This window comes from Passer domesticus, chromosome 22 (genome assembly GCF_036417665.1).
Source record: "Passer domesticus isolate bPasDom1 chromosome 22, bPasDom1.hap1, whole genome shotgun sequence".
Taxonomy (NCBI): domain Eukaryota; kingdom Metazoa; phylum Chordata; class Aves; order Passeriformes; family Passeridae; genus Passer; species Passer domesticus.
Genome location: NC_087495.1, coordinates 4660730 through 4684587, shown reverse-complemented (window position 1 = coordinate 4684587; position 23858 = coordinate 4660730). Strand labels below are relative to the sequence as shown.

At 53.4% G+C, this 23858-nt stretch overlaps 4 protein-coding genes across 8 annotated transcripts in view; 2 read left to right on the top strand and 2 right to left on the bottom strand.

Moving 5' to 3' along the window:
- The window catches only part of TP73 (tumor protein p73), a 30461-nt gene extending 22233 nt beyond the window's left edge, over positions 1-8228 (top strand). For 2 of the 4 annotated variants that reach the window (XM_064397087.1, XM_064397085.1), the window contains exons 7-14: positions 222-331; positions 655-797; positions 1122-1213; positions 1516-1640; positions 2546-2700; positions 3438-3570; positions 4284-4377; positions 5907-8228. In XM_064397087.1, coding sequence (XP_064253157.1) covers positions 222-331; positions 655-797; positions 1122-1213; positions 1516-1640; positions 2546-2700; positions 3438-3570; positions 4284-4377; positions 5907-6230 — 1176 coding nt within the window. In that variant the 3' untranslated portion in view covers positions 6231-8228. The remainder of the gene's footprint in view (positions 1-221; positions 332-654; positions 798-1121; positions 1214-1515; positions 1641-2545; positions 2701-3437; positions 3571-4283; positions 4378-5906) is intronic. The other 2 variants (XM_064397086.1, XM_064397088.1) reach the window with 2 other exon arrangements.
- A 128-nt stretch (positions 8229-8356) lies between these two features.
- Positions 8357-15837, bottom strand: LOC135285122 (myo-inositol 2-dehydrogenase-like). The gene is made up of 9 exons (XM_064397082.1): positions 15512-15837; positions 13949-14470; positions 12995-13065; positions 12482-12590; positions 12217-12347; positions 11727-11834; positions 10699-10817; positions 9816-9972; positions 8357-9382 (listed from the first exon to the last, which is right to left on the bottom strand). The coding sequence occupies exons 1-9, from the start codon at positions 15751-15753 to the stop codon at positions 9243-9245; spliced, it is 1599 nt and encodes a 532-aa protein (XP_064253152.1). The 5' UTR covers positions 15754-15837; the 3' UTR covers positions 8357-9242.
- On the top strand, positions 15253-18564 carry CCDC27 (coiled-coil domain containing 27). 2 transcript variants are annotated; one of them, XM_064397084.1, is made up of 6 exons: positions 15253-15345; positions 16771-16901; positions 17044-17121; positions 17392-17604; positions 18115-18219; positions 18335-18564. In XM_064397084.1, the coding sequence occupies exons 2-6, from the start codon at positions 16797-16799 to the stop codon at positions 18467-18469; spliced, it is 636 nt and encodes a 211-aa protein (XP_064253154.1). In that variant the 5' UTR covers positions 15253-15345; positions 16771-16796; the 3' UTR covers positions 18470-18564. The 2 variants fall into 2 exon arrangements, with proteins under 2 accessions (XP_064253154.1, XP_064253153.1); XM_064397083.1 differs by lacking the exon at positions 15253-15345 and adding an exon at positions 15818-15975.
- A 218-nt stretch (positions 18565-18782) lies between these two features.
- On the bottom strand, positions 18783-23627 carry LRRC47 (leucine rich repeat containing 47). Its single transcript, XM_064397080.1, has 7 exons — positions 22961-23627; positions 22441-22887; positions 21599-21715; positions 21177-21292; positions 20768-20870; positions 20287-20376; positions 18783-20109 (listed from the first exon to the last, which is right to left on the bottom strand). The coding sequence occupies exons 1-7, from the start codon at positions 23594-23596 to the stop codon at positions 19897-19899; spliced, it is 1722 nt and encodes a 573-aa protein (XP_064253150.1). The 5' UTR covers positions 23597-23627; the 3' UTR covers positions 18783-19896.
- Positions 23628-23858: the final 231 nt, after the last annotated feature.

Genomic DNA, 23858 nt, shown 5'->3' with positions numbered 1-23858 from the left:
ATCCCAGCCTGCCTCCCCTCCTCTTCTTCACTCCCTGGAGATCCCAGCCTGCCTCCCCTCCTCTTCTACACTCCGGGGGGATCCCAGCCTGCCTCCTCTCCTCTTCTTCACTCCCTGGGGGATCCCAGCCTGCCTCCTCTCCTCTTCTTCACTCCTTGGGGATCCCAGCCTGCCTCCCCCCATCATTCCCCACTCAGCACCTGCTCTCCCCTCCCGGGCAGGTGGGGACCGAGTTCACCACCATCCTGTACAACTTCATGTGCAACAGCAGCTGCGTGGGAGGGATGAACAGGAGGCCCATCCTCATCATCATCACCCTGGAGACGAGAGAGTGAGTGGCTGTGGGAGCAGGGTTGGGCATCCCTCCCACCGCGGGAGGGCTGGGGAAGGAACCCTGCCCTGCAGGGAGCATCCCCAGGGAATGGGATGGGGCAGCCCCAGCTCGTTGCACAGCGATGCTCCCCTCTGCCAGCTTGGAGAGGGGACGGCACGGAGGGACCAGGGAGCTGGAGCCTTCCTCTGCCCCAGGAGCCAGCTGCTCTTCACTCAGGGGCTCCGTTGCTTGCTGAGGGTCACTGATGTGGTTTCTGCCCGGACCAAGCCCCATGTCCTTCCCAAGGGGAAGCAGAGCCACTGACTGTGCTGTTCTCCCAGTGGCCAGGTGCTGGGCAGGAGATCCTTCGAGGGGCGGATCTGTGCCTGTCCTGGCAGGGACAGGAAAGCCGACGAGGATCATTTCCGAGAGCAGCAGGCCCTGAACGAGAGCACGGCCAAGAACGGCAACGCCAACAAGCGCAGTGAGTCCCCTGGCAGGGGTGGGGGGCTCGGGCACCCGAAATCCCTGCCCTCCACAAGTTTGGGCTCAAATCCACACTCAGGGATGATGCTTTGACCTTTCTCCACTAAATCTCATAAATCAGACCCCATTCCGCTCCTCACAGAGCCCAAAGATGCCTGGGCATGGCTCTCATGGCTGGATATACTTATTCATTATTGAAAATAACAAAGGGACATGCCCATGCCCCCAGGGAATGGTTTTAGCATCCTGCACAGCTTGAGGTGCTCCCTGCCACGTCCTCTCTCCCACAACTCTACCAATTCTCTTCCCCTCTCCTTCCCAGCCTTCAAGCAGAGCCCCCAGGGCATCCCAGCGCTAGGCACCGTTAAGAAACGGAGGCACGGGGAGGAGGAGATGTACTACGTGCCTGTAAGTGTGAGTGAGCTGCAATGGGGTCAGAAATCCTCTTGGGACAGCGGTGGCACCGTCCCCTCTGCCAGAAGCACCTTGGGGAGGGGATGTCAGGCAGGTTGGGGCTGCACAGGCTCCTGTAGGACAGCAGGGGCCTTGGGAATAGGAGCAAAATAATCCATGGACACACATGTCCAAGGGATTGAGGCATCCCAAACAGTCCCTGGCAACAGTGACAGTCGGTCTGGGTGCAAAAAAGGGAGCATGAGGAACTGGCCAGGCGGGATGGGAGTAAAGAAAAGTCCTGGTCTTGTTCCCTCCTCCAGGTGCGAGGCCGGGAGAACTTTGAGATCCTGATGAAGATAAAGGAGAGCCTGGAGCTGGTGGAGCTGGTCCCGCAGCAGCTGGTGGATTCCTACAGACAGCAGCAGCAGCAGCTCCTGCCGAGGCAGTGAGTCCTGCCCCAGATCCCAAGACCCCCACAGCCCCTGAGACCTCACAGCCCTCGAGATCCCAACAGCCCCTGAGACCCTCACAGTTCCTGAGACCCTCACAGCCCCTGAGATGCCCATAGGCCTTGAGACCCTCACAGCCCCCAAGGCCCCCACAGCCCTGGAGACCCCCACAGGCTCTGAGACCCCCACAGCCCTTGAGACCTTCATAGCCCCTGAGACCCTCACAGCCCCCAAGGCCCCCACAGCCCTGGAGACCCCCATAGGCCCTGAGACTCCCACAACCCTCAAGACCCTCACAGACCCTGAGATCCTCACAGGCCCTGAGATCCCCATAGGCCTTGAGACTCCCACAGCCCCTGAGACCCTCACAGCCCTGGAGACCCTCAGAACCCCCAAGACCCTCACAGCTCTGAGACCCTCACAGCCCTTGAGACCTTCATAGCCCCTGAGACCCTCACAGCCCCCAAGACCCCCACAGCTCCTGAGACCCTCACAGGGCCCAAGACTCTCACAGCCCCTGAGACCCTCACAGCCCCAGAGACCCTCTCCAATCCCTGAGGCCCCCACAGTTCCTGAGAACCCCCAGTCCTCCAGGCCCCTGCAGCCTCCTGAGACCCCCACAGTTCTGAGACCTCCACCATCACTGAGGCCTCCATCATCCCTAAGATGCCCACAGTCCCCCAGGGCCCTGAAGCTCCTCAAGGCCCCTGCAGCTCTTGAAACTCTCACAGTTCCTGAGACTGCCACAGTCCCTGAGGCCCCTACAATCCCCCCAGCCCCTCAAGACCCCCACAGCCCCTGAGCACCCTCGTAGAATGGGCTGGGAGGGAGCTGCAGGCCAGAGCAGGGCAGCTCCATCCCACTCACCCCAGTCTGACCAGAGTGTTCCCACCCCAAACAGGAGCCAGCTGCAGACGCCTTCCTCCTACGGCCCCGTGCTTTCCCCCATGAATAAAGTCCACGGCGGAGGAATCAACAAGCTGCCCTCTGTGAACCAGCTGGTGGGGCAGCCTGCCCAACACGGCTCCAGTTCTGCGCCCAGCCTGGGCCCCATGGGTACGTCCTCTGTCAGCAGGCCGGGCACAGGGCTCTCCCTGCCCAGGAGTGGGGGTTATTATCGATTTATTGATTTCTGAGCCTCCCACTGCAGGTTTGCCTGTCAGGGGAAACCCTCCTGGAGTAGTTCTGTGTCAGGAAAAGGAGATGAACTGGACTTTTTTGGTCTTCAGCTAGTTGTTTATTATTATCTTAGCAAACTTCAGCATGCCATCTACACCAGACTTTGCACACCACAAAATGCCTACAGATGTACCATTTCAAGGTCTTTTAAAGTTTGCCCCATCTAATTAACTTTTAAATTGCACTTTATTTTTACCTATCTACCAACAACTCATCCCTTGTCTGCCCACGTAATCTAAAACTGTGGCTTTCCTTGACCGATCACCCTGTGCCACCAGCACTACACAAAATGGAGTAGATGAAGAAGAAGCTTGGGACAATGCCCAATGCCCTTTATCTTGCCTCCATCTACAACATACTAAAAATCCCAAAACCTAACTTTCTCACCCAAGTGACATTCTTTACCACTCTCTATAATCTATTTCACACTTTTGTAGACTCTAGTCTATCTTGAAGTCCTGGAAGCTTTCTCCATGGGTGAGGGTCAAAGCCAGTGCTTCTCTGGGGGTGAGGACCCCTCAGAGCAGACAGAGAAATATTCCCTGTGCCCTGGGTTCCCACAGGTTATGAGGTCTGGGTGGTGTCTAATGAGTTCATTTGTTGCCACTGCCCAGGACCTGGAATGCTGAACAGCCACCCCATGCAGACCAATGGAGAAATGAACGGGGGCCACTCCTCCCAGTCCATGGTGTCCGGGTCACACTGCACCCCCCCTCCACCCTACAACGCCGACCCCAGCCTTGTCAGGTAGGGAAGGCACCTGGTGACCTGCCTGCCTTGTCCTCTGCTCCTTGCTGTGCCCCTCGCTCTAACCTTCCCATCTGTCTAGCAACTGGTCAACTGGCCACTGGCCCCAACTGAGAAATCACTGCTGCTCCTCTCACCTCAGCAGCCAAAGCCCAGCTACTAATCAGTCAGGAACCCCTACTGCCCTCATACACCTCCCTGGGAATCCATCCCTGATCAATTAGAAATTAAGTGCATCCTAAAGAGGGTCTTGTCCTACATGTCCAATAGCATGTAGCTTTATGAGCTTCCCCCTTCCCCTTCCAGCAACACCTGGAAATGGGTCCATGTGGCTTATTTCAATCAGAAATGCATTAATAGCTCTGCAGGTTTTTAATGTTTTAGCCTTAAAAAGACCATGGATGTTTTGACAGACCTTGGGCCAGCACCCACACAGAGCAGAGCCTGGGTTGTGTCCTGATCCCCCTCCCCAGCAGCTTGAGCTCCCTCATATTATATGAGTTCCTGAGCCAAAATCTCAGACAATCAGGAGAAAAACATGTGTAGTTTTAGGAATGAACACAACCCCACACTGTGCTTTGACCTTAGTGCCAGTGGAGCACCCATGGAGCTCTCCACATCCCCCACCTGACATGGTCTGTCCCACAGAGATGGGACACAGCTGTTGTTCATGAGAACTTAATGCCACTTTATTTTCCAAACTTTCTCTGCAGTTTTTTAACAGGATTGGGGTGTCCAAACTGCATCGACTATTTCACCTCACAAGGGTTACAGAATATTTACCACCTGCAGAACCTATCCATAGAGGTAAATGCTTTGGGGAGATCTGTTCTTACCACTTGTTTCCTGCAGCTGTTGGTCTGAAAAGCAAAACCAAAAGAGTTTTGGAGGAAGGGAAACCTGTGCCCCAACCCCTCACAGGAGAACATGTGTTCCCAGGATTGATGCCTGTCATTCCTGCCCCCTTGATGTTCCTTTGGAGGTAGCTATTGCTCAGACCTTGATAAAAATCACAACCAGTCCCAAAAACCCACAACCAATCTCAGCTGCTTCCTCCGGACTCTCAGAAACAACAGAGATCAAAGATCCCCAGGCCAGAGCTCAGGGAGATTTTCCACCTAACACAGAGAACACAGCTGGGGTGCTCAGTGGAACACCCCATATCCCATGGAGCCAGCAGGGACACCCCGCTGCAGCTCAGGGAGATTTAATCTGGTCTCACCTCTTCCCCTGCTAATTTTTAAAATGAAAGAGGCTGAAATAAGGGAGCTGAGCCCAGGACATTTTTATTAAGGGAAGTGTGGAATGAAATAGCCCAGGTCAGGCAAAAGCTGTCAGAAAAAGCATGGGGGGGATGCTGGAAATACCTGTGAGTGCCCAGAGCATCAGCCTCTGCTGCTGCCACACTCTGCTGCTGGTTCCAGGTGTGGCACCAGAGCTGGGGCTTCCCCAGCCCATCAGAGGAACAAGAAAAAGGAAAACAAAAAATAATCCTGAACCCTTTGAGCCATGGAAAACCCTGTAAATCCCAGAGCTGGTGTTTTGACTGAGACAGAGCTCCTGCCCGACCCTGTTTTGACCTCGTTTTGCCCCAGGCAGGTGTAGCAGTGTCCCTACCTGGCAGCTACAACATCCCACAGGAGAGATGATGATTTGTCACTGGTGGCTGGGGCCAGTTGTGTAACCTGAGCCTGGCTTTGGACCATTTGCTGAACTAACTCCATGACTGCCTGTCAGCTGTCCACAGGAACGTTTAGGAATGGCCAAAACTTGTGTCAGGGCAGAGCTGTGTGTCTGAGTCGGCGTTTGTAGCTACTAATTGCATACTCACTGTCTGCTCCAGTTAACGCTCCCGTGAGTCTCTGTGCTGGCATTAACACAGACCCCTGGCAGCTCCCCCCTGTGCTGGTGTGTGTCCTGGCACATGTCCCCAGCCTGAGGTCACCCACCTCTCCTGGTGTCACCCACCTCAGTGCTGGAGGCTGGTGCTGCTCCAGCCTCCTGGGCCAGGACAGAGCAGAGGCCATCCCCAGTGCACAGCCACAGGGATGCTCCACACGCTGCTCTGCAACCCGTGTTCAAAGGGGAATGATCCTTTCCTCCCCTCCCATTTCCACATCAGTTTGATGTGAACCCCTCCAAAAACAACAAAAATCTCCAACCTGCAAACCTGCAGTGAGCAACTTGGTTACAAACGAGAAATAACCCAGGGGATGAGGCACCATGGCCATGGTGGGAGGTCTAGCTCTCCTCTGTTGGGCATTGTGTCACCCCAAAACACAACCTGGGGCTCTCTCCTGCTGGTACAGCCCCACTCAGCGGTGTTGTCCTTGCAGGATCTCGCAGCACTGAAGATCCCGGAGCAGTACCGCATGATCATCTGGCGGGGCCTGCAGGAGCTCAAGCAGAGCCACGACTACGGGGCCCAGCAGCTGATCCGCTCCAGCAGCAGCAACGCCTCCACCATCTCCATCGGCAGCTCGGGCGAGCTGCAGCGGCAGCGGGTGATGGAGGCCGTGCACTTCCGCGTGCGCCACACCATCACCATCCCCAACCGCGGCGCCGCCGACGACTGGGCCGACTTCGGCTTCGACCTCCCCGACTGCAAATCCCGCAAGCAGTCCATAAAGGAGGAGTTCACGGAGGGAGAGATCAACTGAGGGGCTCCAGAGGTGGCAGCGAGACACCGGCGGGGTGATAAACCCCCCCCCTCAAAATGTATTTGCAGCCTTGGGCACCTGGAGAAGTTTAACTTTGTTATCCAGGGGAACTGCAGGCCCTGAGCCAGGCAGGAGGTGCCTGCCTGGGGAGGAAACTGGAGGTGAGGAGGAGGAGGAAGGAAAGGAGGAGGGCAGCCGAGCCAGCTCAGCAGCCGGAGTGGGAATTCTGCCTGCCCACGGCACAGGAGGCACTGTGTGGTTTGTGCTTTCCTGGAGCATCCCTGCATCCAGCCGTGTAAGGACAGCTCATTTTCTCATTTTTCTCACCCCTGTTGCCGTCCGTGTTCTTCATGGTGTCCCAAACTGAGAGGGCTTTGTCACTGCAACAGACTCAGCCCTGACCTGTGCAGGCATGGCCAGGGACTGGTGTGAAGCCACATCCTGCTTTTCCATGGACTGCCAAATGCACCCCTTCCCTCAGCCCTCAGTAGAGCCAGAAAGACCCTGTTTGTCCGATGTGTTCTTGTACTTAAAGGTTGGTGTATATAAACAGAATGTACATACAGTAAACTCGTTGTGCTGTAAGGACAGAGAAAGATTTATTTTCATGTAAGCTATAAAAATTGATACTGACTCCTGAGACACCGCAGTGTCAAGTAAATTAATTCCATGTTGTAGCATGTAAACATGCAGAGAATCCTGTCTCCAGCCTTATCTATTCAAAACACAGTTTTTTCCCTCCTCTGAATCTCTTGCATGCAGTTGAGGAGGGGGAAAGCCACTGATTGTCCTGGGAAGTCAGAGGTCTGGATAACCCTTCCCTGCTCCCTTGGGGAGTTTTGTTGACAGGTCAGACCTGACAAGCTGGAATGTCATGGTGTAAATTCCATCTTTTTGGAGCACAGCATGGACTGCATGCCCAATTCTCTTCTGTTTCTCATCATTTTCCCCAGCTGCAATTTCTCTGTTGATTCAGACAGGGGAAAAAAGCCTTCACAGAAAGCAAGGACACAAATAGGTGTGTTCCCTATTCCCTACACATTTGGGAAGGCTATGTCCCACAACAAGTCTTGGAAAGGCACTGGAAGTCACAGGAGCTGTCACTGTGGGAGGGAGGGCAGGGAGCTGCTGCACCTGCCCCCTCAGCCCTGGGTCACTCAAGATTTTGGGCAGCCTGAGGGAACCTGCAGAGATGATGCTGCCCAGCACATTCCCACTGCTGCTCTCCCTCTGGAGGCCTCCAAAGGCAGCCCTGCACCTGCTCCCCATCTCCCCCAGGCTGAGGAAGGGGCTGGATACCCTTCCCAAAGCCCTGGACCCTCTAAGAGCAGAAGAGCTCAAGTCCCACCAGGGCTAACCTGAGATGTGACTTCTCCTCCAGGCAGGCAGTGGCTGTTCCCTCTCCAGTGGGGACAGGAGTGTGACCACTGGATGTGCTGCACCCACAGCCCTGGGCCCTCCTCCAAAGCCCTGCCTGGGTGTCCCACAGCAGCTCTGAGCCTTCAGCACACAGAGGCTGCCTCTTGTCCCTCCTCTCCCTCGGGTACTGGTGAGCTGCAGGTGCAGCCACCATCCCACCCCTCACGCCACAGGGATTGGGAACCCTTGGGATTGGGAGCTCCTCTGGTGTGGCTGACAGGGACTCTGTGTCCCCAGGAAATGGCTCAGTAAAGCACTTTAATGCTTTAAAGCTTTTGCAACAACCACTCACATTTCCAGCATTCCCAGGACTGTTCCCAGCAGTATTAATGGATCACTCTGTGATAGGAATTGTATTTTTTTGTAATGTTATCTTTGGAAAATGTGTTATTTTTATAGCTGTGGTTTCTCTTTTGTTTTATTTTGGGTTGGGTTTTTTTTGTTGTTGTTGTTTTGTTTTTTTGGGGTGTTTTGTTTTGTTTTTTTGTTTGTTTGGGGTTTTTTTGTAACACAATAAAAGCAATGTGGGAATTCTTGCATCTGGAAATTAAAACTGGACAGAAAGTGCCCTCCTAACATATAGTAGGATATGTTAGGAGGGCACTTCAACTGTAGGACCTCAAAGGGCCTGAAGCTACTGAAACAAAAAAGAAATCCACCATTGTGTACTAATCTGCTGCAGCAAGTACAGAGAGGCAAAAACCAGGTTCTGAACACGTAAAACTTTTTTTTTTTCTCCATAAATGACTAAAGAAAAGTGAATGGAATGGACAACAAGCATTAAGACACAGTTTTTCTGAGCTTGAAAAATGACACTGTTAAAAACAATTTCCCAAAAAGAACATAAATTTCACCATTATTTCTAGTTTTAGGAGTATATATTCCACAGGTAGGAATTGGAAATTGATTGAACTAAAGGCTCTTGTGAGAAGTTTATAAACTAATGCCTTGAAATGGAAGAAGTCAAGAATGTTGTTGTAATTCAATTAAAAAAAAAAAAAGAAAAGAAAAAAAAAAAAGAAAAAAAATTCCTTCCATTATCCCAGCTTGCTCCCAGCCCTGTCCAGCCTGGTCCTGGACACTTCCAGGGATCCAGGGGCAGCCACAGCTTCTCTGGGAAATCATTCCAGCCCCTCACCACCCTCAAAGGGAAGAATTCCTTCCACATATCCAATCTAAATATATCTCACAGATGCTCCTGAGTATTAAATCCTCCCTTGTGGCACTGCTGGGAAGGGTTCTGCTTGTGACTTCTCCTCCAGGCAGGCAGTGGCTGTTCCCTCTCCAAGGGGAGATTTCTCCCTCATCCCAGCTATTGGTGGTCCTACAACCACCCTGCCTGGCCCGAGGAGCATCACTCTTCTCCCAGGGAAACAGAGCTCTGTGGCCAGCAGCACTCTCCAGGAGGAAAAGCCACCTGGATGAAACCACAGGGAATTTCTTGCAGGCTCTGGCTGACATGGTAGGAACCCTGCACTGCCCCAGCACCAAGTGCTCCTGGTTCAGAAGTGCCTCTGTCAGCTGGGCATTCCCAGTGGGAACACCAAAGCCATCCTCCAGGCTCCTGCTGAGGCCACTGGGGGGGAGTGGCTGTCACAGGAGCTCAGCCTTGACTCCAGTGGCACTGCTGCGCAAGTCCACAGCAGATCCGTCCCTCCAGGACTGCTCAGCTGCTTCAGCGACCTGCATTGTCCAGAGGAACTGCTCCTTGGTGACCACGGGGGGCTCCTGGCCTGTGGGACAGCAACATGGATGAAACCCACAGTCCCCTGTGAGCACAGATCCCACCACAGCACTGGGGCTGCAGGAGTTAAAACATTTCAGCCCCCCCCGTCAATGCAGCCACAAGAACTAAAGTATGCTGAACAAAAATAGCTTGGAGTAGGTGATCTTCAAAGCTTCTTCCTACCCAAGCCACTCCATGATTCTGTGATTTTTATCCCTTCTGGGCAGCCAGGACTCAGGTGAGGATCTCTTGGCTGTCACAAACAGCTGCTTTCACCACAAAGGACAGGAAGGTCCAAGGCAATTTCCCCTCCCAACTCTCATTTCTTCCCAGCAGTTTCAGATCACCATCCCCCACCCATCCCCATGACCTGACACAGTGCATCCTGTAAGAAAGCCAACCCAAAGCAACACCAGCCATCAATTTAAGCCTTGTCCCACCTTTCAGGGTTCTCAGAAAGTGCCGGAAGAGCTCCCTGTATGCATCTCTATAGCGCTCAGCTTGGGTCTGGGGGCAGATGGACACAGAAGTCCCATGCTCTGTGATGCCCAGGGGGTTCTGGTTGTCCACCCTTAACGTCCCTTGAGACCCGTGAACCTGAGGGAAGGAGCACAACAAGGAAGAAAGAGCATTTTTAAATTATCACATTTTCAATCTCACACACCTGGCCAGGTTAGAGAAGCCCTGGTTTGTAAAACCAAGACAAAAGTAGGATCTGAAATGAGGAGAATTTCACCTGCCCCAGCCCTGGTATGGCTCAGACACAACAGAAACACCATGGATCTGTAGTACAGTGGTTTCCACTTGTGTGATATCTCACCTGAACAAAGCCCCTTTTAGAAGTGCCGAACAGAAATTCCTCCCCAAGACCAGCCCCCATAGCTGTAATTATTCATGACTATAGGAATTTACACTTCCACTCTGGAAAGGACAAAGGAAATCTGCACAATTGCAGCCTCAGAAGAGCTGACACCAGTTCCTGCTCTGGTATGATTCATGCAGCTTATAACACCACATAATGCATGGGACAGAGAGAAAATCTGGGTGAGAAAAGAGAAAGTGGACTGTAGATTGAAAAAGGACAAAAAGCCACCGCTGCTGAGACAACAGCCCAACAAACAGATGTGGCACTCAGAACTCTGCTCTGGGTGACACGGTGGGGATTGGTGACAGGTTGGATCTGATGATCCTGGAGGTCTTTTCCAACCTTAGTGATTCTGTATCAGAGGGGTTTTGGGAAATGTGCTGCAGGCACACCCAGAGGGGAAAAATTGTGCTGGGCTGTGGAGTCAGAGCAGACTTGACTGAGCAGCAGGGCCCCACCTCCAGCCGCTGGTCACAGCTCCTGGTGCAGTGCTGGCTGATGTCCAGAGTGGCAATGGCTCCGCTGGGGAACTTCATGCTGATGGCAACCGTGTCCACGTCCCTCAGGCAGCCCATGTCTGGGGACAAAACAGGCCTGGCTCACCCCAGGAACAGAAACCAGCACATCCTACAGCTACAAACTGCTGTTCTTCCTTCAGGAGGTGACACTGGCTTTGTGACACCTTCTCACAGGATGCACTGGTACAGCACTCCAGCTGCTTCACCAGCATTCCTGATGGAACACAGGCAGTTCTGCAGGAACACACAGCCCCAGGCCCAACTGCACCTCCCCAGCCTGCAGCTCCCTTACAAGGGCACACACCTCTGCCTCCAGGATCAGACAACTTCCAGCACGTTGCTGGAGCAAGGCAGAGGGTACAGAACCCTCCTGGAGGGCTCTTGTTTGCTGCATTTCAATGTGTGCCATGGAAGAGAGCATTGCATCCTGCCCCTCCTCACCCCAGCCAGCCAAGCCTGGCAGCTGCTGCAATTACTTTAATTAAAAACTCTGCATTTTCATTTCAAAAATGGCAGTTTCCACCTTTTATGGTTTGTTTAAGTGAGTGTGGTAACCCAGAGTGTGCATGGCAGCCCAGCATGACCCAGAGCAAACACACAGCTTTGTGGTGGGATCCACAGGGAAGGGCCAGAGAAAGCAGAGAATGAACATTTCATTGACATTCTTGTGAGCTCAAACCTTAGCCCAGTTATCTTCTGCACTCTGGTTCCAAACCTGGTGTCCTGCAGAGTCAAGTTCAATGATAACTCCACTGCAACTACTTCACATCAGCAGGAGATTCACCAGATTCAGAGATATTCACCAAATACCCCCAAGGAATCTGCCTTCTGCTCCACCAGCCTGTTTATTCAGCCGATCCATGATGGAACAATTGTCATGGCTATAATGCTCTCGTTCCTTCTTTCTTCCCAGTTTTAACCCTGAAGTCCAGAGGTACCCAATAAACCATGAAAAGACTCATTGTTACCTGCACAGAAGGCATGGCCCAGGGAAAATACTATATCTGGTACACTCTCTCCCAACAACCAACTGATAATATCTATGTCATGCACGGCAGCATTGTAAAAAATTCCACCTGGAAAAACCAAAACTGGGCATTAATGTTTCCATATTGAAACTCACAGCCAATGTACATTTCTGAACTGCACAGAGATGGTATAAAAAGCCCCCACAGTGAAGGAACTAATACTAAATGGACCAAAAAAATGCCTAGAAATGAAGTTTGGTAAAGAAAACACTCCTCAAAAAACACTCCTCCCCATGGATCTTAAGGCTATACAAATTCAGGTGAATTCCCACAGAACACAGAGGCACTTCCAGGACAGGTTTTGGATCAGCCTGGTCTGGTTAAGGTGTGGCAGGGGATGCAACAGATGAGCTCAAATGTCCTTTCCCACCCGAACCATTCCATGACTGTGAGTGAAGCCCAGGCTCTTGAGCAGGGAGCTGCTGGGTACCTGAGGCTTTCAGCAGGCTCAGAGAGGCTGCAGGATAGAGGCTGCTGCGGGTCCATATCCGCTGGATCCTGCCCAGGGCCTGGCTGTCCCGCACCTTCTTGTACAGGAACTGCAGGGCTGGGTCAAAGCGCCTTCCAAGGGGAACAAGGAATGAGGTGAAACCAAGCTGATTTGAGGACAAAGGCAGGAAAGCCTGAGGAATCAGTGCTGCTTGCAGACATGGGATTTTATCAAGAATAACTCACAGGAAAACCACAGGTCTTACTTGTAGAACCCACACACGAGTGGCCTCCCACACCTGTCGGCCTCATCGAAACAGGCTTCTGCTGTCTGTCTGTCCAAGCTGGGCAGCCCCTCGCAGAACACACCTTTACCTGTGCAAAACAGGACACACACGGGGCTCAGGGGAGACACAGTTGCACAAAACACCTTGACATTGCAGAAACAGCTCGTTACATTTCTGGTTTTGATGGCATTTATCCCCTTCTGCCTGCCTGCTGTGGTTTCAGCTGTCCCAGACCCCAGGAGTGGGACTGTTTTGGTGACAGCTTTCCTGTGAGCCCTGGTGGGATTTTAGGATGAGACACTGCCCAGTCATACCAGCATAGCACAAACCCCACTGGTGTCCAGCCTTTAACATCAGCAGGGATCTCAGTCACTTTAATTACACAATTTGAGAGCCTGCACAGCTCCAGGGCTGCTGCTGAAACACAAACACACTCACAAGTGCACATCAATGGGCACAGGGAAAAGCTGAATGTGCAGCTGCTCCTCTCACCTGCTCGTAAGGCATCTCTTACCATCTCAGGGGCTTTGTCAGGTGGGGAACAAATAATAGCTCCAGAGACTCTGCAGGAATCAAGACAGATCTTCAGTAAGGACGAGGTTTTCACTAGATTAAACAGTGCTCAAAACCTCTATTTGGTTACAGTTAAAAAAACCTAAAATCCCATTGCTCTGGAAGAGCCAGCTGGGTTATAGAAGGAATTTGGTGCTTGCTCCAAAGATGAAATATAGAGTAACACACATAGGTTAGAATCACAAGTGACACAAAGGAATTGCACTGCTTTTCCTGCATCTTCTAGGAGAAAGTATTTTAAAGGTTTTCTTTGAAAAGGATTTAAATCCTGTCAGTTAATACACACAGAGAAAGCCAAAGTATTTATGTGGTAGAGCTGATCAATGCATCTTAGCTTCCTGTGATTCATTTGTTAATATCAAATCTGCCTTTTCTAAAAGCTCTGCTTTTGCTCCTGCAATATTTTAGACCTGACAGCAACAGCACTTTAGTGATGTTACAATTGTTCAGTTCAACTGTAAATCAAAATGCCACAATCCTCTCTATTGACACCAACCCTCGCTTATCTCAGAGCTCCAAGAGCCACCAAACTCAGCCGACTGCTCTGAGACAGGGAAACTGGCTGACAGCAGGGAAGGTGTCATTTATTATTGTTCTGTAGGAATTGGGGAAAATGGGTTTTATTATTTAACAAAACTGCCTGTAACTGAACACCTCCAAGTTTCCATTAATCTGGGTACACAAGCCCAGTTCATTTCCTCAGAGACTCCTGAAGGACGCGTGGATAGGTGACAAAAGGACCCCTCACTCCCACAGGGATGACCAGAGGCACAGTCTGGGGCTATCAGAGTTTCCCAGAGGGGAAAGCAAGGCTTGTATAGAACCCCCCTGCCCTGAGCAGAGCCAGACACAGGAGCTGGTGGCCGTCAGTACCGCGGATCGCTGAGCGCGACGCTGGCATCCTGCTGCCGCAGCACGGTGGCACCACCGGGGACCTGGGCACCGAAGGCACGTTGTTCCACCTCCTCCAGCTGATCCTCCAGCACGTACAACAGGCAGCAGCCCGCCTCCTCCAGCAGGCTTTGCAACAAGGCTGTGCTCACGAGCCCTGTGCCGAAGAGCGCGAGGCCAACGCCGCTGCCACCGTGAGATGAGGGGGGTGTCGGGCTGTTGGAGGCATCAGGTGCGGGCCCACTCTGGCCAAGAGGGGCAGTCCTGCTGTGGAAGGTGGCCAGCAGTGAGGGGTGGCTGGTGGAAGGTGCTGGGTCGTCCCTATGCGTGGCAGGGATGGGGTGATGAGGAACCAGCAGCTTGTGGCAGGAGGGTGGGGAGGGAACCATGCTGTAGCCGGTGCCAGATTCAGTGGTGATGAGGAAGGAGGGATGGGAGAGCAGGGAGGGCACGTCGAGTGGCAGGGGAAGGCTCAGGTTCAGGCTGGAGTCAGGATCTGCAGAGCTGAGGAGACAGAGATCAGAGAATATCCTGAGCTGGAAGGGACCCACAAGGATCATCACATCCAACTCTTGAGAACACCCTGCATAAGAACACCCCAAGAATGCCACCCTATGTCTGAGGATGCTGTCCAAATGCTTCCTGAGTGGGGTCAGGTGAAACAGATAATTAAAGAATCATTAAGACCTCCAAGATCATCAAGGCAGACCTTTGACTGAACACCTCCTTGTTAATTAAACCACAGCACTAATTGCCACCCGCAGCTCCCTCAGCCACTCCGCATAAGACTGACTCCTTCTCTGGACACGCTCCAGCCCCTCAAAATCTGTTTTGTAGTGAGGAACAGAACTGGGCACGGCACTCAAAGAGCCTCAGCAGTGCCCAGCTCAGGGGGACGGGCACTGGTCCAGCTGGGGATAATGTTCTGAGCTCGGGTGAGACTGAAATGAGGCGGGTGAGGCAGGGAAGGGCAGGATGAGCCCCAGGAGGGGTGGTGGGTCGGGTGAGACTGAGATGGGGTGGATGAGGCAGGGAAAGACCGAGGGGTAGGTCCGAGCAGGGGTCAGTCAGGTGAGACTGAAATAGGGTGAGACTGAAATAGGGTGAGTGAGGCAGGGAAAGGCAGGATAAGCCGTAGCAGTGGTTGGTTGGGTGAGACTGAGATGGGGCAGGTGAGGCAGGGAAGGGCAGGATGAGCCCGAGCAGGGGTGGGTCGGGTGAGACTGAAATAGGGTGACACTGAAATAGGGTGGATGAGGCAGGGAAGGGCAGGATAAGCTGGAGCAGTGGTCGGTCAGGCGAGACTGAGATGAGGCGGGTGAGGCAGGGAAAGGCCGGGTGAGCCGGAGCAGTGGTCGGTCGGGTGAGACTGAAATAGGGTGAGTGAGGTAGAGAAGGGCGGGAGGAACCCGAGCAGGGGTCGGTCAGGCGAGACTGAGATGAGGCGGGTGAGGCAGGGAAGGGCGGGATGAGCCCGAGCAGTGGTCGGTCGGGTGAGGCAGGGAAAGGCCGAGGGGCGATCCCCAGCAGCGCTGCGTCCCTCACCGGAGCCCCGGGGCGCGCAGCCCGAGCTGCCGGAGCAGGCGGCGGTTGCGGCAGTGGCGGCCCGAGCTGAGGTGCTCCAGGATGCGGTCGCGGCGCACCCTCAGCGGCAGCTGGCACGGCGTGCACAGCAGCGTCTCCACGGCGCCCGCCGGGCCCGGCCCCGACCCCGCCGGCTCCCGCCGCACCGACAGCTCCGAGAACTCGGCCGCGTAGTCGTGCAGGGTCTTCCTCCTCCGCCCCATGGCGCGGCCCCGCTGACTCGGAAGCGGAAGGCCCGCCCGCCTCACGCCGTTGCCCGGCAGCGGCCCCGCTCCGAGCGCCGCGGCACCGGGAGAGACCCCGGCCCCGGCCCCAGCTCCGAGCGATGGAGGCCGATAGCTCGCAGGGACCAGAGCTCACCGAAACCATGCAGGAGCTCCAGCAGGAGCTGCGGAAAGCCAAGGATGACCACAAAATGGCCATAGGTACACGGGGGAGTGCCCAGAGCACGCCTTTACCCGCCCAGGTCTCATTCAGTTCGGCTCCTTTCACCTTGGAAACATTACAGGGTGTCGCTCACAGGCTGAAAAGCTGCTTGTTTTGAAAACATTTTCTTTGCCCATGGAAGTGAAGGACATGAGAAAACCCAGCAGAGAAAGCGCTGAGCAGAGTGGCACAGCAGGGCTTGAGGTGCCCACTCAGAGCAGTGCCCACCTCAAAGCTGGGTTGTTTACATGGAATAACAGAATGGTTTGGGTTGGAAGGACCTTAAAAATCACCCAGTGCCACCCCCTGTCGTGGGCAGGGACACCTTCCACCATCCTCCAAGCCCTGTCCAGCCTGGCCTTGGGCACTGCCAGGGATCCAGGGGCAGCCACAGCTGCTCTGGGCACCCTAGGTCAGGGTCTCCTCACCCTCACAGGGAAGAATTTTTTCCATATATCCAATCTAACCCTGCTCTCTATCAGTGTGAAGCCATTCCCCCTTGTTCTGTCGCTCCAGGACCTTGTAAACAGTCTCTCTCTTTCTTGTCAGCTCCTTGTGGTAGTGGAATGCCACAATTAGTCACCCTGAAGTGAAACCACCTTTTCTTCCCCAGACCGTACAAACCCACATCCCACAAACCACATTATCACCCAGAATTACTGCGGCTGCAGCATTAATGTGACCCAAGTCTGGTCCCAGACTGTTCCCACAGTGGCTTTGCTTATGCTCACCTGAACAAAGCAGCCACAGAGCAGGGATTTGCTTTGCTAACAGAGTGCTCTCCCACTTTACAGGTGCCATCTCTTCCTTGCAAAGACAGATGGAGATCCAAGAATCTGAGCTTCGGAGAATCAGATCTGAAAAGGAATTGCTCCAGAAGCAGCTCAGAGAGAGAGAAGTCCAGCTCCAAGCTGTGTCTGACAAGGTACGGCCCAAGAGCGTGGTGGCCATGGCTAGCAGGAGACAGGGCAGCTGGGAATCTGGGATTTTTGCAACATGTCCCTCTCTCTTAGGCAGGAGTGGCAGCTGTAGCTGTGAAACTGAAGTGTAAAATATTCTCCTTACAGCTTTGCAGCCTCACAGAAGAACAGAGGCAGGAAGAAGCGGTGGTGATGATGGAGGAGGAGAACCACAACCTTCAACGGGTGAATTCGTGCAAAGCCTCTACATAAAAGTCTGGTGTTTGCTGCTTCACTGGGCTAGTTTTAGGGCTGGTGGAGTTTGGCATAAAAAAACTCCACTCAATCCAAATAGTTTTAGAGAAAACATCAAGTAATAACAGCTACCAGTACCGTTGAGATTGTCAGTCCATAGATTCTGCCCAGGAAACATTTAGATCAAATAGTGGGAAAATGAGGCCAAACTTGCTCACTTTTCTTCTCCCCAGTGACAGCTGGATTTCTGTATCTGCTCAGGTTGTTATAGAACAGGAACTCCAGATGGCTGAGCAGCACAAGCTCATCAGTGAGCTACAGGGGACAATCAGCCAGCTGCAGGCTGAGGTTGTGACCACCCGCCTCCACCTCCTGACGCAGAAACAGGCCCAGAAGGAGACCCAGAGCCAGGTTGAGACACTGCAGCACACGGAGCTGCAAAGCAGAGTGGCACTGGAGCTCATCAGCAGCAAGGTAAGCGTGGCCTCTGTCACCTCAGAGCCCTGTCTCCCTCTTGGGACACACTTGGGAATCTCAATCCATTTGCTCCCTAGCTGTGGAGCAGGCAGCTCTTGTGCCACTTAAAAAGAATACAGACCACAAATACCAGAAACTCTTGAGAAACAGGAGTTCAGATCAGTTACATCACCAGATTTCTAACATCCTTCCAGACCCAGGGTAACAAGAACCACCCTAAAGTCATCTCCTGCAGACCCAAGGTAAAAGAATCACCCTAAAGTCACCTCCTACAGGCACATGTGCCTGGAGCCAGGGGAAAGAGCCTTGGCCCACCTAGACCCACATAATTACCACAGCATTTTCAGTGAAGCCCAAACTGCCTGTAATTTCACATAAACACTTTTCCACATCATCATTCACCACTCCTTTGCCCAAGCCTGACAGCACAGTCTCTGTAAATCAGTGCAAATGCCAAGGAATTGCACACAAAGACTGAACACACCTGCTCTCCTCTTTTATCCAAAGTTTGAAAGGTTTAGAAACAAAATAATCCAGGCTACGTTCAGCGTGGAGGGCAGCCAGGACCCCCAGGGCGAGCTCACAGATGATGAAGTGCTGGAGGCAGTGCAGGTATGTGGCTCTTCCAGACAGCTTCCAGCAGCCAGGAGGGGACTGCTAAGGTAAGAGGACACTTTGCAGTGCTGCTCCCAGCCTTCCCAGCTCTTCATATATTGCTGGTTTTCAGAAAATCTTTAACGAGCGGACGGAGTTCCAGCAGATGCTGAAGAACAAGGGCAGCAAGACATCACTGCTCAGCAGCGACAGCAGCACAGCATCACAAGCTAGGAGAAGGAAATCCTCCAGGATGGAAAGGCTCTGATGGCTGAGCCAGATCCCATCACCAGCCTCAGGCTCTGGGCTCTCAGCTCGGAGCTGGTGCCTTACAACAGATTAAACTCATTTTACTGACACCAAGTTCTGTGGGAGTATCTGGTTCAATTGTTTCAGCCAGCTCAGAGCACAAGTCACAGGAAGTCCTTGGTCTGTAGTAACACTTGACTTCCCAGAGAAGCCTGAAGCACAAACAGACTTGGCTACAAGCAGCTGGGGAGTGTATAATTCCCATTTTTGCCGTGGGAAGTTTTTAAGTGACCTGACTGAACATCCCCCCATGCCAAAACGAGGGACAGTGCCAGGGCTGCAGAAGCTGTTTTATTTTTCCATTCCATGTGCAAGTCCCAACATGGGGATGTATTTGACATAGCAGCAGTTCAGTTAGAGCTCTGAGATATCATTTTTACCAGAAGAGAGTCAATCTGGGGGAGTTAACTGGTTTAGGGAGAGGTGTGAGTTCACACCAGTGCTCACACACACACAAATATAGGTCACCCAGAGACTGCCAAACAAGAACTGCTCCAATTTTCTGTATTTTGGAAGGCAAAAATATGTGGTTGGGGCAGAAAGCTCCAGGAGGGTCACTCTGGGCATCAGTGCCTGTACTCTGGGGGGACAGGGAGCTCAGCAGTGCCAGCTGGAGGCAGCTCTGAGTGCACCTGAACCTTCTCAGCAAGAACAAAGCCAGTGCTCAACCACAGTAACTCTCTGGGCACACACAAGGTCACCACAATTCCCACAGGGATGGAGGGTGGCCCTGAAATGCACTGGGACACACAAACCCTGCAGCTGACTCAACAAATCCCTTAAAAATTGAAGCTGTGCTCATGCCTGAACACAAAAACCATCACTTTAAAATGCATCCCTCAAGTCCTGACAGCAATTAAATGCTTCTGACAGCAACTAAATGTTCACAGTTACTCCAAATAAAATTTTGCAGAACAAGATGTCAGCAAAGTGCTTTGGCATTCTGACTCCAGGTTGTACCCAGCAGAGGACCTCAGTTCCACACTGCCAATTCCTGCATTTTTCTGCTGCCATAATAATGATCCAGATGAAACACCAGGAAGAAAAAGTGATCCTGCAGAAAAATGTGGTTGTGCTTGTTTTAACCATTGTAATGATTTTCTCTACTGCATTCTGACATCCAACAGCTTCTCTGCCTTCAGTCCATGTTTGAAGATGCTGCTCTTTTGCACAGGCCTAACATGGATGATCTCTGTTAAGGATGAAAGATCCCAATTCTCCTTGCTGTAGCTCATCAAACTCTGAAGCCACTGCCTTCCCAGCAGGATGCTCCACATCTTTTCTTTAAAAACCCAAACCATCTCGCTGTGCACCAGTTGTGTTGTTGAATATATGAAAAAAAACCAAAATAAAGGCAATGGAATGCTCTCCCAGCTCAGGCAGCTGCTAACGGATCACAGTCAGCAGAGAGGAAACTGTGGCCAGGTCTGTTTTTGAAGGATAAAGTACTTTCAAGTTCCCGTCCGTGTCCACCACTCGGACCTGCTCCAGCACCAAGGGCAGGTTCAAATTCCCTGCTCCACAGGGAGCATCCGATTCCATATCTGAACCAGAGCCTTCCTTGCTCTCCAAGGCAGATCTGTTCAGCTCTGCAATTTTCTGTTAAAAGCAAAGTACAGAGAACAACATCAATACTGTGGCAGGGAACAAAAAGAGGGAGTAACAATACTACTGAAATACAAATCAGCTTCTGTGTTCTTCTCAATGCATGTGAGCAATGACACATTTGGTAGGAGCCCACCCCAGAACAGAAGAGTATTTTCCTGAACTCCCTACCAGGATAAGGGTGTCCATCACATCTTTGCAGATCTGTAAACTGGTATCACTTGTCACTTCCAGAAACAGGTCCCGGGTCTCTTTTCTAATCTGTAAGAGTTTCAGAGATAAAGCAAGTCAGGAGTCAGAGCAGCTTACCCACAGCCCCCTGACACATTCCAGCCCACAGAGCCAATGGCTTTCACTCAGTTTAATCAGGGGCAAAGCTCTGCTGTTCTTTACAAATCAAAAATCATGTTCTTACCCGTCAACAAAGCCTTTGCACAGGCAGGCTGGTGCTTTGGGACAGATTTCCAGAGGTAAAACTGTAACTAACTCCCAGATCCCTCTCAGTGTGACAGTGGAACCCATATAAACTGTAAGAGTTTATACTTGGACTACAAGGACAAGTTTCACAGAACTGTATGTCTTTGAGTTAAACATCTCACATTAATAATTAAGCAGTGTTTCTTTCTATTGAATTTCCATGAATGAGAAGTACCTTTGTTTTCTCACTGTTGGTTATTGGTGGGAAGGAAATCACAGCACCTTCAGCATCCACCAGGCACGGGTAGCTGTCTTTGCCATCCAGGAGCTGCAGGTACCTGCCACGAGGAAAAAAGCAGCAAGAAGTGAGCAACTGAGAGAGCAGCTGGACACAAGGGCAGGAAATAGTGACAAAAAGGGATTAGTGTGTGACCTCAGCACAGGGCAGTGCCACACACTGCCTTTTAGCCCATCTGCTACTACGTCAAGTTTACCTCATCCCTGATTCCCTTAGCTCACAGCACGTGCACGACACACCCTTCAATCCACTCTGCTTCCCTTCTATCTGCTGTTCTAAACGCATCTGTCACACGCCCAGTGCAGTCACCCACAGGTATGAGGGAAAAGCACAGCAAGGCACTGACTTGTGCAGCCCAGAGACGTTCTGACGCTTCTTCTGCTTCCGCTGCTCCTCAGCCTCCAGCTGCAGCTGCCGGAGCAGGTCCTTTGCCTTGATCTCCTTCCGACCCAGGGGCATGATCTGCACCACACAGCAAGATTTTCATTCAATTGCACTCAAACACCAGGGTTACAACACTCCCCTGTAAGCAAGTCGATAATTAAATAGTATTCCTGCATGTTGTCATGCCTTTTTCAGCATGGAAATACTTTCCATTTCACCTGGACTGCTGTAACACTTGAAAAAACTCGGTCACTAGTACTAAACCAGGCACCTGGTACAGCAAGACAGCAAGGAAATCAGTACCACATCTAAAGTAAAGCTCCTGGAGTTTGTTTTCTAGGTTCTGTGGGGTAAGGAAGCACCCTCAACCACCTCAAGCCCTACCTTGAGCTCGTCAGGAGGCTGAACATCATATGTCAGAGGAGCTTTGACCAGCTGCAAGTCGTGGGTGGCAATGGTGGCCACTGTGCGCTTCTCACAGATGTCCTCGTGCAGCTTGGTCTGAACATAAAGGAAGCCATCAAAACAGACCAAAAAGTCAATGTGATTTATCCCTCTTATCTTCTATATTTAATGCGGGCAGCACTACCACCCAGGTGACTACAAGAGAGCCCTTCCCTTCCCTGTATCACTGTTACATCTCCAATGCAAAGCCTGACAACACGTGACATGTTTCTTTACAGGAAAACCAAATTTTAAGTCAGAAAGCAATCCCAAATACTCAAGCCTTGCAACCTGACAGCAGCTCCCACCTGCCACCTAAGGGACAGGTGAGCAGCAAGCCCAGGGACAGGTCTGTGGGCAGGATACCTCAGTCAGAAAGCTGGGTGTGAAACATGGTTTTAACAGATCAGGGAAGCTGGAGCCAATCCAGGGGAAAAAGGGTTATTTTTAGCTTTTAACAGGTTCCACAGCACTCACAAGCTGCTGTTACAGTCACAACACCAATGTGAGTGCATCCATTGCCCCCATGGCAGTACCTGAGCTCTGATGGGTCCTTCCCAAAAACCAGTTCTGCTGATTTCAGACTGACTAGGCATGTGCTGCTGGCAGGGACAACTCACCCTGTACCCTCACATCTGCTGGGTGACGAGCTCGCCTTAAGTTTCCCAAACTCATCTGCTGGAAGAGGCCTAGAACTGTCTATTTCCAACTCTGCCAGCAACAGAACTGTCTATTTCCAACTCTCCCATTCCAAATGAATACCACGAGGCTGCAGCTGTTACCTGCACGGTCAGGAACCTCTTGAGAGCGTTTCCCGGCTTTAAGTTCACTCCTTTCAGCACACAGCACACGATGAAGGCTCGCACATCTTTGACACCCGGGCTCACTTTGACCACCAAAGGCGCTGGGTTCTCAGAGACGTGCAGAACCTTCACCAGCAGCTTGCTCGCCTCTTCCACCTCATCCTGCTCCACGTCCCCGCCGTCCTTCTTCTGCTGCTTCTCCCTCTTCTTCTTCCTGACGTCCTCTCTGCCACTCTCAGCCTTCCCCTTCCCACGGCCGCCGGCCCGTAGGTACTCCAGAATGGCCTTCGTCTGGCACCCATTGACCATCTTCTCCAGCCGCTTGTCCCGCAGCTGGTTGCCCCTGAAGTTGGCCTCCTTCAGGCGGGGGCAGTCGGCCAGCGCGGCGGGCAGCTCCCGCAGCTGGTTGTTGGCCACGTCCAGGCTCTGCAGGGACAGACACGGGGCGCTCAGCGGCGCGACACGGCGAGCCGGGCGGGGCGGCGGGGTCGGCTCGCACCTTGAGCGCCGGCAGCGCCGCGATGTCCGCGCCCAGCTCCGCCACCTCGTTGTCGGCCGCGTCCAGCCGGCTGAGCAGCGGGAAGGGCGCGGGCGGCCCGTCGGGGGGCAGGAGCCCTCCGGGCAGCGCCCGCAGCCGGTTCCCGGACAGCAGCAGCTCCTGCAGCTGCGGCGCGGCGCGGGCGAGCCCCGGGCCCAGCTCCCGCAGCCGGTTCGCGCTCAGGTTGAGGCTGCGCAGCTGCGGGAAGGCCGGGGCCGCGTCCCCCGCGCCGCCGCCCGTGCCGCCGAGCGCGGCGGGCAGCGCCTCCAGCCCGTTCCCGGACAGGTCGAGCAGGCGGAGCGCGGGCAGGGGCCCGCCCAGCCCCGCGCCCAGCCCGGCCGGGCCCAGCGCGTTGCGGCTCAGCACCAGCGTGTGCAGCGCGGGCAGCGAGGCCGCCACGCCCGGGCCGAGCTCCCGCAGCGCCGCGCAGCCGCTCAGCTCCAGCGACTGCAGCAGCGGCAGCGCCAGCAGCGCCTCCGGCAGCCGCCCGCCGCCCGCCGCCACCCGCTCGGCCACCGCCGCGCCCGCCAGCGACAGCTCCCGCCGCCGCTCCCGCGCCGCCGCCTCCAGCTCCGGCCACGGCCCCGCCGCCGCCATCGCGCCCAGAGCCCGCCCCGAGCCGCCCAAGGGCCGCCCCCGGCACCGGCCCGCCCTCGGGGAGGGTCCGGCCGCGCCTCAACCCGCGCGGGAACGCGGCGGCGGGAGGGGATCGCTGCATCCGGCAGGAGGGATACCGTAAACAAGGGCAAAACACGGGAGCGCATCGCTGCTGAGCCGCGGCACTGCCCCAGCGCTGCCGCACAGGAGCAGGCACAGCTTGCACAGGTAAAGATCACACACTGGTACGAGTCACACAGGT

Coding starts and splice junctions, on each gene's coding strand:
- LOC135285122 (XM_064397082.1), bottom strand. CDS start 15,753: ATGGGGCGGAGGAGGAAGACCCTGCACGACTACGCGGCCGAGTTCTCG. Junction 12,591..12,994: donor AAGAGATGCCTTACGAGCAG/GTGAGAGGAGCA, acceptor TGTTTTGCACAG/GTAAAGGTGTGTTCTGCGAG. Junction 9,383..9,815: donor CTTTCTGAGAACCCTGAAAG/GTGGGACAAGGC, acceptor GCTGTCCCACAG/GCCAGGAGCCCCCCGTGGTC.
- CCDC27 (XM_064397083.1), top strand. CDS start 15,876: ATGGAGGCCGATAGCTCGCAGGGACCAGAGCTCACCGAAACCATGCAG. Junction 15,976..16,770: donor TGACCACAAAATGGCCATAG/GTACACGGGGGA, acceptor CCCACTTTACAG/GTGCCATCTCTTCCTTGCAA. Junction 17,122..17,391: donor AGAACCACAACCTTCAACGG/GTGAATTCGTGC, acceptor GTATCTGCTCAG/GTTGTTATAGAACAGGAACT.
- LRRC47 (XM_064397080.1), bottom strand. CDS start 23,596: ATGGCGGCGGCGGGGCCGTGGCCGGAGCTGGAGGCGGCGGCGCGGGAG. Junction 21,293..21,598: donor AGCCTCCTGACGAGCTCAAG/GTAGGGCTTGAG, acceptor TGTGTGGTGCAG/ATCATGCCCCTGGGTCGGAA. Junction 20,110..20,286: donor TGATGGACACCCTTATCCTG/GTAGGGAGTTCA, acceptor TGCTTTTAACAG/AAAATTGCAGAGCTGAACAG.